General features: G+C 48.1%; 1 protein-coding gene across 2 annotated transcripts in view; it reads right to left on the bottom strand.

Annotated features, from left to right (window-relative positions):
- The window catches only part of LOC137323270 (protein FAM149A-like), a 145243-nt gene that overhangs the window by 35323 nt on the left and 94994 nt on the right, over nt 1-14926 (bottom strand). For both annotated transcript variants that reach the window (XM_067986764.1, XM_067986770.1), the window contains exon 6: nt 11247-11426. In XM_067986764.1, coding sequence (XP_067842865.1) covers nt 11247-11426 — 180 coding nt within the window. The remainder of the gene's footprint in view (nt 1-11246; nt 11427-14926) is intronic.

The raw sequence follows: 14926 nt of genomic DNA, 5'->3' as shown, positions 1-14926 counted from the left end.
TAGTAAACAGAGAGGAGGAGCGGCAACATAAACTAAATGCTACAATTTTAAAGGGTGTACAGGAACAGAAAGACCTGGGGGGTGTATGTACACAAGCCTTTGAAGGTGGCAGGACAAGTTGAGAAGGCTGTTAAAAAAATGTTTTTTTTTTATTCGTTCACGGGATGTGGGCGTCGCTGGCGAGGCCAGCATTTATTGCCCATCCCTAATTGCCCTCGAGAAGGTGGTGGTGAGCTGCCTTCTTGAACCGCTGCAGTCCGTGTGGTGACGGTTCTCCCACAGTGCTGTTAGGAAAGGAGTTCCAGGATTTTGACCCAGCGACAATGAAGGAACGGCGATATATTTCCAAGTCGGGTTGGTGTGTGACTTGGAGGGGAACGTGCAGGTGGTGTTGTTCCCATGTGCCTGCTGCTCTTGTCCTTCTAGGTGGTAGAGATCGCGGGTTTGGGAGGTGCTGTCGAAGAAGCCTTGGCGAGTTGCTGTCGTGCATCCTGTGGATGGTACACACTGCAGCCACTGTGCGCCGGTGGTGAAGGGAGTGAATGTTTAGTGTGGTGGATGGGGTACCAATCAAGCGGGCTGCTTTATCTTGGATGGTGTCGAGCTTCTTGAGTGTTGTTGGAGCTGCACTCATCCAAGCAAGTGGAGAGTATTCCATCACACTCCTGACTTGTGCCTTGTAGATGGTGGAAAGGCTTTGGGGAGTCAGGAGGTGAGTCACTCGCCACAGAATACCCAGCCTCTGACCTGCTCTCATAGCCACAGTATTTATATGGCTGGTCCCGTTAAGTTTCTGGTCAATGGTGACCCCCAGGATGTTGATGGTGGGGGATTCGGTGATGGTAATGCCGTTGAATGTCAGGGGGAGGTGGTTAGACTCTCTCTTGTTGGAGATGGTCATTGCCTGGCACTTATCTGGCGCGAATGTTACTTGCCACTTATGAGTCCAAGCCTGGATGTTGTCCAGGTCTTACTGCATGCGGGCTCGGACTGCTTCATTATTTGAGGGGTTGCGAATGGAACTGAACACTGTGCAGTCATCAGCGAACATCCCCATTTCTGACCTTATGATGGAGGGAAGGTCATTGATGAAGCAGCTGAAGATGGTTGGGCCTAGGACACTATCCTGAGGAACTCCTGCAGCAATGTCCTGGGGCTGAGATGATTGGCCTCCAACAAACCACTACCATCTTCCTTTGTGCTAGGTATGACTCCAGCCACTGGAGAGTTTTCCCCCTGATTCCCATTGACTTCAATTTTACTAGGGCTCCTTGGTGCCACACTCGGTCAAATGCTGCCTTGATGTCAAGGGCAGTCACTCTCACCTCACCTCTGGAATTCAGCTCTTTTGTCCATGTATGGACCAAGGCTGTAATGAGGTCTGGAGCCGAGTGGTCCTGGCAGAACCCAAACTGAGCATCGGTGAGCAGGTTATTGGTGAGTAAGTGCCGCTTGATAGCACTGTCGATGACACCTTCCATCACTTTGCTGATGATTGAGAGTAGACTGATGGGGCGGTAATTGGCCGGATTGGATTTGTCCTGCTTTTTGTGGACAGGACATACCTGGGCAATTTTCCACATTGTCGGGTAGATGTCAGTGTTGTTGCTGTACTGGAACAGCTTGGCTAGAGGCGCAGCTAGTTCTGGAGCACAAGTCTTCAGCACTACAGCTGGGATGTTGTCGGGGCCCATAGCCTTTGCTGTATCCAGTGCACTCAGCCGTTTCTTGATATCACGTGGAGTGAATCGAATTGGCCGAAGACTGGCTTCTGTGATGGTGGGGATATCAGGAGGAGGCCGAGATGGATCATCCACTCGGCACTTCTGGCTGAAGATGGTTGCAAACGCTTCAGCCTTGTTTTTTGCACTCACGTGTACGGGATCCTGGGCTTTATTAAAAGAGGCATAGGGTACAAAAGCGAGGAAGTTATGCTGAACCTTTATAAATCACTGGTTAGGCCCCAGCTGGAGTATTGTGTCCAATTCTGGGCATCACATTTTAGGAGGGATGTCAAGGCCTTAGCGAGGGTGCAGAGAAGATTTACTAGAATGGTACCAGGGATGCGGAACTTCAGTCACGTGGAGAGACTGGGGTTGTTCTCCTTAGAGCAGAGAAGGTTAAGGGAAGATTTAATAGAGGTGTTCAAAATCATGATGGATTTTGATACGGTAAATAAGGAGAAACTGTTTCAACTGGCAGAAGTTCTTTGATGAAGTAACGGAGAGGGTTGATGAGGGTGGTGCGGTTGATGTTGTGTATATGGACTTTTAAAAGGCATTTGATAAAGCACCATATAATAGACTTGTCAGCAAAATTAAAGCCCATGGGATTAAAGGAACAGTTGCTGCATGGATATGAAATTAACATGGTCAGAAAGCAGAGAGTAGTGGTGAACGGTTGTTTTTCAGACTGGAGGGAAGTATACAGTGGTCAGGGGTTTGTGTTGGGACCACTGCTCTTTTTGATATATATAAATGGCCTTGACTTGGATGTACAGCACCTAACTTCAAAGTTTGCAGTTGACATGAAATTTGGAAATGTATGAAAACGGTGAGGAGACTTGTAACAGACTTCAAGAGGACATAGACAGACGGGTTTAATGGGCAGATGAAATTTAACACAGAGAAATAATTCATTTTGGTAGGAAGAATGAGGAGAGGCAATATAAACGAAATGGTACAATTTTAAAGAGGGTGCAGGAAAAGAAAGAGCTGGGGGTATATGTACATAAGTGTTTGAAGATGACAGGACAAGTTCAGAAGGCTGTTCAAAAGGCAACCAGAATCCTTAGGTTTATAAATAGAGGCAAAAGCAATGCAGTTATGCTAAACCTTTATAAAACATTGGTAAAGCCCCAGCTGGAGTATTGTGTCCAATTCTGGACACCACACTTGAGGAAGTGTGTCAAGGCCTTAGAGAGAGCACAGAGAAGATTTACGTGAAGAGATTGGAGAAACTGGAGTTGTTCACCTTAGAGCGGAGAAGGTTAAGTGGAGATATGATACAGGTGTTCAAAATCATGAAGAGTTTTGATAGAGTAAATAAGGCTTTGTGAACATCCCCATCCTCAATGATGGCGGAGTCCAGCACATGAGTGCAAAAGATAAGGCTGAAGCGTTTGCAACCATCTTCAGCCAGAAGTGCCGAGTGGATGATCCATCTCGGCCTCCTCCCGATATCCCCACCATCACAAAAGCCAGTCTTCAGCCAATTCGATTCATCCCACGTGATGTAAAGAAACGGCTGAGTGCACTGGATGCAGCAAAGGCTATGGGCCCTGACCACATCCCAGCTGTACCACTGAAGACTTGTGCTCCAGAACTAGCCGCGCCTATGGCCAAACTGTTCCAGTACAGCTACAACACTGGCATCTACCAGACAGTGTGGAAAATTGCCCAGGTATGTCCTGTCCACAAAAAGCAGGACAAATCCAATCCGGCCAATTACCGCCCCATCAGTCTATTCTCAATCATCAGCAAAGTGATGGAAGGTGTCATCGACAGTGCTATCAAGCGGCACTTCCTCACCAATAACCTGCTCACTGACGCTCAGTTTGGGTTCCGCCAGGACCACTTGGCTCCAGACCTCATTACCGCCTTGATCCAAACATGGACAAAATAGCTGAATTCCAGAGGTGAGGTGAGAGTGACTGCCCTTGACATCAAGGCAGCATTTGACCGAGTGTGGCACCAAGGAGCCCTAGTAAAATTGAAGTCAATGGGAATCAGGGGGAAAACTCTCCAGTGGCTGGAGTCATACCTAGCACAAAGGAAGATGGTAGTGGTTGTTGGTGGCCAATCATCTCAGCCCCAGGACATTGCTGCAGGAATTCCTCAGGATAGTGTCCTAGGCCCAACCATCTTCAGCTGCTTCATCAATGACCTTCCCTCCATCATAAGGTCAGAAATGGGGATGTTCGCTGCTGATTGCACAGTGTTCAGTTCCATTCGCAGCCCCTCAGATACTGAAGTTGTCCGTGCCCGCATGCAGCAAGACCTGGACAACATCCAGGCTTGGGCTGATAAGTGACAAGTAACATTCACGCCAGACAAGTGCCAGGCGATGACCATCTCCAACAAGAGAGAGTCTAACCGCCTCCCCTTGACATTCAACAGCATTATCATCGCCGAATCCCCCACCACCAACATCCTGGGGGTCACCATTGACCAGAAACTTAACTGGACCAGCCACATAAATACTGTGGCTACGAGAGCAGGTCAGAGGCTGGGTATTCTGTGGCGAGTGACTCACCTCCTGACTCCCCAAAGCCTTTCCACCATCTACAAGGCACAAGTCAGGAGTGTGATGGAATATTCTCCACTTGCCTGGATGAGTGCAGCTCCAACAACACTCAAGAAGCTCGACACCATCCAGGACAAAGCAGCCCACTTGATTGGCACCCCATCCACCACCTAAATATTCACTCCCTTCACCACTGGCACACTGTAGCTGCAGCGTGTACCATCCACAGGATGCACTACAGCAACTTGCCAAGGCTTCTTCGACAGCACCTCCCAAACCCGCAGCCTCTACCACCTAGAAGGACAAGGGCAGCAGGCACATGGGAACAACACCACCTGCACGTTCCCCTGCAAGTCACACACCATCCCGAATTGGAAATATATCACCGTTCCTTCATCGTTGCTGTGTCAAAATCCTGGAACTCCCTACCTAACAGCACTGTGGGAGAACTTTCACCACACGGACTGCAGCGGTTCAAGAAGGCGGCTCACCACCACCTTCTCAAGGGCAATTAGGGATGGGCAATAAATGCCGGCCTCGCCAGCGACGCCCATATTCCATGAATGAATTTTAAAAAAGGGTCGGTAACCAGAGGTCACAGATTTAAGGTTTTTGGCAAAAGAACCAGAGGCAACATGAAGAATAAAACTTTTATGCAGCGAGTTGTTATGACCTGCAATGCACTGCCTGAAAGGGTGGCGGAAGCAGATTCAATAATAACTTTCAAAAGCGAATTGGATAAATAGTTGAAGGAGAAAGGACAGGGGAATGGGACTAAATGGATGGCTCATTCAAAGAGCCGGCACAAGCATGATGGACCCAATGGCCTCCTTCTGTGCTGTATCATTCCATGATTACTGAGCTTATTGTATAATTTAGGTGGTAAATGATCCTTCTGCGTCTTTAATATTAACATCATTTTATTTTAAGCAATAAAGCTTTTGTCTTAGGATTGGAAGAATTACGGTGGGATGGGAAAATAATTATGGCTCGAGTGCTGATGTCTTCTGTGCTGCCAATGAAAATTCATTTGACCCTAATAACTAATGCCCCTGCATTATAAGTAAGAGGGATAAATAGACTTACATTTTGAAAAACATTCTGTTAGTGCCCAGTTTAACTTCTGGAAATTTCTAAATGGCCCACTCAAAAACTGGACTGTCCAGTCCAAAACCAGAGGGAAGGCAACCCTATCTTCCCCTATCAAGTTGCAGTGCTGCCTGTGATTTCAATCCACCCGCTTTAATTTTATTGTTTGAGTCAGTTCTCACACAGGGCACTAGAGGGGGCAGAGTGTTCCACATCTCCTGCTCTTTTCCCATCGCCCTTTTATAAAGGTTCAGCATAAATTCCTTCCTTTTGTACTCTATGCCTCTATTAATAAAGCCCAGGATCCCAAATGCTTTTTAGCAGCCTTCTCAACTTGTCCTGTGTCTGCCCATTCCACCAGTCTGTCTATGTCCTCCTGAAGTCTGTTAAAATCCTTCACATTGTTTACTACATTTCAGAGTTTTGTGTTATCTGCAAACTTTAAAATTATACCCTCTATACCCAAGTCCAGGTCATTAATATATATCAAAAAGAGCAGTGGTCCTAATACTGACCCCGGGGGAACGTCACAGTATACTTCCCTCCAGTCTGAAAAACAACCGTTCACCACTACTCTCTGCTTTCTGTCCCTTAGCCAATTTTGTAACCACACCACCACTGTCCCTTTAATCCCATGGACTTTAATTTTGCTAACAAGTCTATTATGTGGTACTTTATCAAATGCCTTTGAAAGTCCATATACACAACCTCAACTACACTACCCTCATCAACCCTCTCTGTTACTTCATCAAAGAACTCAAACAGGTTACTCAAACACAATTTTCCTTTAACAAATCCATGCTGATTTTCATTTATTAGCCCATACTTTTCTAAGTGCCAATTTACTTTGTCCCGGATTATTGACGGTAAAAGTTTCCCCACCACCGACGTTAGGCTGACTGGCCTGTAATTGTCAGGTTTATCCCTCTCCCCTTTTTGAACAGCGGTGTAACATTTGCAATCCTCCAGTCCTCCGGCACCATCCCCATATCTAAAGAGGATTGGAAGATTGTGTCCAGAGCCTCTGCAATTTCTACCATTACTTACTTCAGTAACCTAGGATGCATCCCATCTGGATCAGGTGACTTTTCTATTTTGAGTGCTGCCAATCTTTTAAGTACCTCCTCTTTATCTATTTTTAAACCTTTTTTTACTTGTTTTGTGAGGCCAGGGAGACCAGGAGTACTCCTCCAGACCCTAAAAGGAAAGTTCAGGCCTCCCTGCCTGGGCTCCCCTCCCTCCCGATCATAGGGCCCTCCTGAAAACCCCTCTCCACAACTTACCTGAGTGCTGAGGACCATTCTTTTGATCCCTGCCAGTGGTCTCATGCCGGTTGACATTCCACTCCTGACCGCCGGCTAGATGCCGCATCCCACTCATTTCAGGTGGGCATTTGCAGATGAGGCCCAGGAGTTAAAATCGCCCAGGTCTCATGCTGCCGACGTCAGAAGGGTTTAATGCTCGCTTTGGCCCCCATCCTCCTGATTCCCGCCCCATGTTAAAATTGGAGTTTTTGGGGTCAATTTTTGGATGGCCGAGCAGGTGCATTCGTGGCGGGGGGGCTCCTAAAATTGGGGATTGCCAGAGCGGGTCCGGAGCCCGGCTCCAACCCGCCCACTTCCGGGTTCCCCAATGACGTGAATCAGTGCATGAGCAGCCCCAGCATGCGGGACTCCCACCAGCAATCAAAGCCGGCGGGATCCCACTCAAGATCATTATCTGGGCACTTGAGGTCGTTTACAGACCTCATTAGTTGGAGATTTTAGGAGGATTCGGATTTTGGACTACCCAGAGCGTGTTTCCCATGCTGGGGGAAACATTCCCTGTTTAAACAGACGTGTTGCAACCAGCAGCCAGTGGCAGCTGCAAAGGTCCATTTAACAGGTGCGGGGTAAACCCTCATTCATTGCAGCAGGGCACTCTGTCACCTCAGACAAAGTTTTGCCTGCCACACCGTTGTCTCCACACTCAAAATTATTAAATCATACCCTAAACTCTGCTGTCCAAACTCATTTACCTACTTTATGGACCCCCTCACACTCACACCGTCAGGATGGGGGAGGGGTCCCTTGCTGCATTCATCATTCCATTGGAAGACGAGCAACATCACCAGCCTTGCCAGGCACGCTGTCCATCTCCGCCATATGGAGCTACACAACACAGTGCTGCGCAACAGGCACCTGCACAAAGTAGTTGTGCAACTAGATATACACCCACTGTAAGGTGACCCAATGGATGGCATCAAGGGTGTTCATGGAGAACCTCATGAAATGGCATTATTGCACAAGCCAGTCAAGAATGGCCAAGACGTTGCAGTAGTGGTGACAATATAATATGTAATGTGAGTTGATCAGAAATCAAATATAAGTAAAAACCATGACAAACCCTCAAACACCCTTATGCATCCCCTTCATGCTCACGATACGTTTGCCTTACGCTTCCTACTGCACATACGTGATGCATGCCCTGTGGCTGCAGCACAGGTAGTAGCAGGTTGAGTGAGGCTGACTGTGAAAGAGATGCTTGAGAAGGTGAGTATGAGACAGAGCCATGAGATTGTATGTGGATTGGGTTGAGTGGTAGTGGTGGGATGAGTACTGGCGAGGTGAGGAAGTGCAGGTAAGGGGAGGATGAGGGTTCAGTGGGTGTGAGGAGTGATGTGATAGAGTAGTGTTGGCAGTGCAGAAGGAGATGTGGGGTGGGGGCAGTGATGTGGCAGACGGAGTGTAGGGGAATGAGTAAGAGTACACACTTCGGCTGACCTACTGAGGTCATTGGAGCGCCTCCTGCACTGTATGCAGGTGCGTGATATGTTGGTGGTGCTGGTGACCTCCTCTGCCACCTCGAGCCAGGCCTTCCTGGTGGCAGAGGCAGGCCACTTCCTCCCGTCCACCGGGTGGAAGATCTTCCTCCTCCTCCTCCTCCACCTCCTCACCCCATCCAGTAAGACCTGGAATGAGGCATCATTAAACCTGGCAGCAGCCTTCCCCCTGGGATGCTCCGTGCTGTAATTTTGCCTATTTTCTGCAGCATCAGTCAGTGAAGGACTGCCCCTTTAAATAGGGCTCCTCCAGCTGACAGCCTATGATGCGGGTGCGCAGTTTGCCCGCTGCGCAGCTTTCCAGCGCGAAACCCAGAAGCCAAGGTAAGTGGCTTCAATTTACTTACGATCGTGTGCCAAACCTATCGATTTCACTGGGCGCGTTACCCACGCGCCCAGTCGACCCCCTGCTGCCAACTCGCCTCCCTCCTGATATCGGGCCCTTTGTCTCCGTGTTTAACTTATTCACCCTCACCCTTGCATCCCAGAAATCTGCAAAAGTTCTTGGTGTTTGGGTAATTAGGAGCTGTGAAAGAAAGATTTTCTGATTTCCTTTCCCTCCATACAGCTCCATAAGACTCCCTTTCCTCCATACAGCCTGGACGGCAATAGCAACTTTACAAGCAGGGAATTAGAATTCCATGTTACAGCATATTAATACATGAACCCACTGCACCACCAGTAAAACCCTTATTAAATGGAGCACTGCAATTACCAATAGAAGAACAAAGCCACTGAAGGGAACAGCCTGGATTGATCCAAGTCTATATAAACATTGTCCATTCCTTTTTTTTTGTTTTATTATTGCAGTTGTCGATTTTCAACACATTGTCATAATTGTTTCATACATTAAAGCAGGCATGGTGCAATGTGAGTGATACCGTGTGATTGGAAGTTATTGTTCTCCAAGAAACCTATTTGAAATTATTTTAGTGCATCACTCGAAAGTATTTCATGATCCAATCCTCCTGATACTTTTGCTGGAATCAAGTAGTTCTGGCAGTTATGAATTTAAACAACTTGTGAAGCCTTTATTCATGGTATGGAACAACACTCAATCATTGGTCAACTTCATTACTACTTTTTATCTAAATAAATCTCTATCAATTTTCTCGCGTTCCCTCTCCCCACCACCCCCGCACCCCAAGACACGATTTCATAAGACCATATGAGATAGGAGCAGGAGTAGGCCATTTGGCCCCTCGAGCATGCTCCGCCATTTAATGAGATCATGGCTGTTCTGATCCCTTTTGGGTTTGGTTTCATGAGTGCCAATTTTCTTCTCTCTTTTTATTATTCGTTTATGGGATGTGGGCGTCGCTGGCAAGGCCAGCATTTATTGCCCATCCCTAATTCCCCTTGAGAAGGTGGTGATGAACTGCCTTCTTGAACCGCTGCAGTTCGTGTGGTGAAGGTTCTCCCACAGTGCTGTTAGGAAGGGAGTTCCAGGATTTTGACCCAGCGACAATGAAGGAACGGCGATATATTTCCAAGTCGGGATGGTGTGTGACTTGGAGGTGAATGTGCAGGTGGTGTTGTTCCCATGTGCCTGCTGCCCTTGTCCATCTATGTGGTAGAGGTCGCGGGTTTGGGAGGTGTTGTCGAAGAAGCCTTGGCAAGTTGCTGCAGTGCATCCTGTAGATGGTACACACTGCAGCCACGGTACGTCGGTGGTGAAGTGAGTGAATGTTTAGGGTGGTGGATGGGGTGCCAATCAAGCGGGCTGCTTTGTCTTGGATGGTGTCGAGCTTCTTGAGTGTTGTTGGAGCTGCACTCATCCAGGCAAGTGGAGAGTATTCCGTCACACTCCTGACTTGTGCCTTGCAGATGCTGGAAAGGCTTTAGGAAGTCAGGAAGTGAGTCACTCACCACAGGATACCCAGCCTCTGACCTGCTCTTGTAGCCACAGTATTTATATGGCTGGTCCAGTTAAGTTTCTGGTCAATGGTGACCCCCAGGATGTTGGTGGTGGGGGATTCAGTGATGGTAATGGTGTTGAATGTCAAGGGGAGGTGGTTAGACTCTCTCTTGTTGGAGATGGTCATTGCCTGGCACGTGTCTGGCGTGAATGTTACTTGCCACTTATGAGCCCAAGCCTGGATGTTGTCCAGGTCTTGCTGCATGCAGGCACGGACTGCTTCATTATCTGAGGGGTTGCGAATGGAACTGAACACTGTGCAATCATCAGCGAACATCCCCATTTCTGACCTTATGATGGAGGGAAGGTCATTGATGAAGCAGCTGAAGATGGTTGGGCCTATGACACTGCCCTGAGGAACTCCTGCAGCAACGTCCTGGGGCTGAGATGATTTGCCTCCAACAACCACTACCATCTTCCTTTGTGCTAGGTATGACTCCAGCCACTGGAGAGTTTCCCCCTGATTCCCACTGATTTCAATTTTACAAGGGCTCCTTGGTGCCATACTCGGTCAAATGCTGCCTTGATGTCAAGTGCAGTTACTCTCACCTCACCTCTGGAATTCAGCTCTTTTGTCCATGTTTGGACCAAGGCTGTAATGAGGTCTGGAGCCGAGTGGTCCTGACGGAACCCAAACTGAGCATTGGGTTCGTTGGGTCTCGTACCTCACCCAAGTAGCCATTATTATGGTAAGCCTTGGCAGTGAGTGTCAGTAGCCTATTCAACCAGAGGTGGCATCATAGCCAAACCCCATCCTATCCTCACCTGAGATCCACGCGTGCACACTTTTCACTGGATGATTTCTCCTTCTTTAACACAGCCAATTCTGGCTCGAATACTGCTGCCTCGGCTAAGGTCTGCTAGATCAGAACAGACTGGGAAGCAAATCTGAGACTTTCTAGGTCTGCATAGCTCAGGTATTCATTGGATAAACTTCCTGAACCTTTGGTGGAGCCCTCTATCCTATTATTTCTACTGAGGAATGATCAACACTAACACAACTTACATTAACCTAAAACCATTCCTGAAAGCAGTTAAAATTAGATTTAGATAAACCATTATTGGGTTGTATTATTTTGATTACACTCAAATATAATTCCTGGTTACTAGGCAAATTACTACATGGGACATGAAAAGTTATTTATTTCCTGCAAATATTGAAACTGCACTTACCATTCTTTGCTGTCATATGCAAAATACTCTTCAATTTTTCCATCCATATCATAGATCTCCTCCTCCAGGAATGAGAAAACGGAGGAGTCTGAGTCGAGGGAACTCATAGTGGAGGTTGATCCTAATGCACTGTGGAAGGGAGATTGGGCAGGGAGCAGACGTAGGCCTGAGACGCTCAGCCTGAGAGAAGAAGGTTAAAATGTTTTTAAGGCTTATACATTCTACAAGAGGAATTTATTCAAACCTATATTTTTAGAGTTCTAAGCACTGCAATTAACAGAGCAACTTTATGGTATTTGATGCACTTATTTCTTACATGTAAATAAAGAAAATCAAAATGTAAGGAATGGGTTTAAAACTAGGCTGGAAGTCATGTTGGCGTTATCAGTGGACAAACAACACTGTTCTGTCTCAAAAACAGAAAATGCTGGAAACCCTCAGCAGGTCAGTCAGTATCTGGGGAGAGAACAGACAAGTTAACTTTCAGGTTTAGACCCTTTATCAGAATTGGAAGAAATCACAGATGAACAGCATTTAAAAAAGGAACAAAACAAAGGGAAACGGAAAGGAAAAGCACGCACATGTACACACTCACACACACACACTCACACACATACACACATGTGTGTGTACATATATATACACGACATGGACGCATGCACATACATCTTTATGTTTAAATGCTGTTCAGCTGAAATTTCCTCCAGTTCTGGCAAAAGGTCCATACCTGTAACATTGGGGTAAACTTTAACCCCCAAGAACAGGTGGGTTGGGAGCGGGTGGACAGTAAAAATACTCCATTTTCAGACCGGGACCGCATCCCGGCTCCATCGCGCCTACTTCTCGCGTTTGGATGCGTGCACGCTTTTGACACCCGGAAGTCCTGCCGGCACATAGAGCAGGCGGGACGATTTAGGTGTTTAATGTACTTAATCCTATTAACTTTTTGTGTAATGAGTTACACAAACCATTTTAACTTCTCCTGAACATGTCTCCTGCGGCCACTGAAACACACCATGGAAACAGAGGCAAGTTGCAACCAGCCCTCATTTGGACCTTTAAACCAGTGATTGACTCGTGAAGAAAAGGTGAGTTTTTGCAGCAGGGCAATCAGTTCTCTCAGATAAACCTTTGGCTGGAAGTTCTTTGTGCTTAGACCAAGATTTCTTTGTTCACACTCAGAATTCTTGTGTTCACACATATTTACCCACATTTTGGACCCCCTCAAACTGACAACATCAGGATGGGGGCCGCAATGGATTTACTCTACAGTACATCTGAGGAGGAGGCACATCACCATCCATGACAGGCACAGCGTGCAGTTCTGGGAGTTGCAGGTGCACAAAACAGAAATGCGCCACAAGGGCCTGCAGAAGAACAGAGAGAGGACCAACGGAGGGGCCGAGGTCTCAGGAGGCGCTACCCACGAGAGGGTCTACAGACAGAGGCTGAGCTTCCTGGACCTCTCTGAGAAGCAGTGCCTACACAGGGCTCAGATTGAGTCGCCAGGTGGTAGCAGACATCTGCATGCTCCTTCATGCAGAGCTGCTCCCAGCTGGGTCTAGCGGTCACGTATTGCCCATCACACTCAAAGTGACCACTGCCCTCAATTTCTTCGCCTCCAGATCCTTCCAGGGGGCCACCGGTGACATCATGACATCACCAGGATCTCTCAGTCGTCTGCATGTAAGTGTATACGACAGGTCACAAATGGCTTGTTTGCCAGGGCATCCGATTACGTCACCTTTCCCCGCGACGACATCAGCCAGACTGAGAGGGCAGTGGGTTTCCACTCTCTGGCTGGCTTCCCATGAGCGCTGGGCACCATTGATTTCACACACGTAGCAATCAAAGAACCTGCACATGATCCAGGATTGTTCGTCAACCGAAAGGGATATCACTCCATCAATGCACAGCTGGTTTGCGACCACCAGAAGAGGTTTCTGCAGGTGTGTGCCAAATTCCCTGGCAGCTGTCATGATTCTTTCATTTTTCCCAAGTCCAGCATCCCGGCCCTCTTCCACACACAAGACAGGCTTAAGGGCTGGCTGCTTGGAGACAAGAGATAGCCCCTGCAGACATGGTTCATGACACCCCGCCAACGAGGCACAGCAGCGGTACAACAACAGTCACATCACCACCAGGTCTGACATTGAACAAGCCATAGGAATGCTGAAGAAGCGCTTCAGGTGCCTGGATCGATCTGGGTGAACTCTTCAGCACTCACCGGCGAGGGTGTGTGGAATAATAGTCGTGTGTTGCGTCCTGCACAACATCACTCAACAGAGAGGGTTGCAGGTGGATGAGGTTCCATGCACTCATGAAGTATTCGCATCTGCCAGCAACATTGAAGAAGACAATGAGGAGGAGGAGGAGGAGGAGGAGGAGGACGATGGGCAACCCATCGGCAAAGCAGCAACTGCTTGTGATTTCAGGGATTCACTCATATCTAATAGGTTCTCATAAGGAGATATATAAAATGAAGATAGTGAAGTACTCACTCCGCCTGGAACGAGCACATCACCAACACCACCCACCTCACTCTGTTTGCACAAAACTGTCCTTCAACCACGCGTACACTCATTGTAAACGTGCCCAATGGGTGGCATTCATGATGAAGCAAATGAAAGGGCGCTTTCACAAAAGGGACTCAAGAATCGACAGACGTGGCAGTGGTGGTGAGAATTATAAGGGTGTGTGTAAGAAAAAACAAATATAAAGGAAAAACACATTTCATCAGACACCCTTATGCATACCCTTAGTGATTACAAAACCTTCCTCTTCCTATCGATTCTACATGGAGCATCCCCTGTGGCTTCAGCAGAGGTAGTGGCAGGTTGCTCATGTTCATGCCCTGACTGCTGAGATGCTCTCGGCCTACGCCCTCTGGGTTTTGGAGCCCCTGAGGGCCCCGGCAAAGACCGCTCCACCTGCACCTGTGCAGGGGCTGACTTGGCCATTGGGAGAGGAGGCAGCATTGCGGGTACTGGTTGAGGGGGAGCCAAAGGGTGAGACGTGGGGCCGTTTGAGTGGTGCCCCCACTTCCACCATCATTCCTCTCCTGGGCCAGGGCTCATCACTCCTACTACTCTGCTGGACAACAGCTTGCAGCACATCTGTGACCCGTTCTAAGGCCATGGCTAAAGTATCTGTCAGACGATTTAAGGCAGCAGAAAAATTGGCATCTTGAGTCCGCCGTCGTCATGGCCGGAATGGACTAATTTGTGAGCCATGCTTTAAGCACCATGGAGGCTGTCATTCTCTCCATCACTTACCTGTGCCACCATTCGACTAATGCTGGAGGTGGACTCCTCCATCCTCTCCGGAGAGTGAGTGTGGCACGTTTTCCAGTACCTCGCAAAGGTGCATCTGTACCTCGATCATTCTCAATCTCAACGATGACCCCCGGGGTTCATCATCTGTGTCTAGCTGAGCTGAGCTTGGAGAGGAGTGTGCCCCCCCGACCCGGACTCTCCATAGCTGCACCTGCCACCAGTGTCTGCTCATGCTCACTTGTGAGTGGGGAACGCCAGGTGACAACCCAACTAACTGCCTAACAGGACCCACCGAAATGCCAGTATCTGCTCTGGTGCATGGCTGGATATGATGTAACAGTGTGCCCTCAGAGGAACAGAACTCCTCTGAGGTATCACTCTCTTTCATGATGCTTGCCTCCTCAT

Source organism: Heptranchias perlo, chromosome 1 (assembly GCF_035084215.1).
Source record: "Heptranchias perlo isolate sHepPer1 chromosome 1, sHepPer1.hap1, whole genome shotgun sequence".
NCBI lineage: Eukaryota > Metazoa > Chordata > Chondrichthyes > Hexanchiformes > Hexanchidae > Heptranchias > Heptranchias perlo.
The sequence above is the reverse complement of the archived record's forward strand: the minus strand, read 5'-3'. Positions and strand labels throughout refer to the sequence as shown.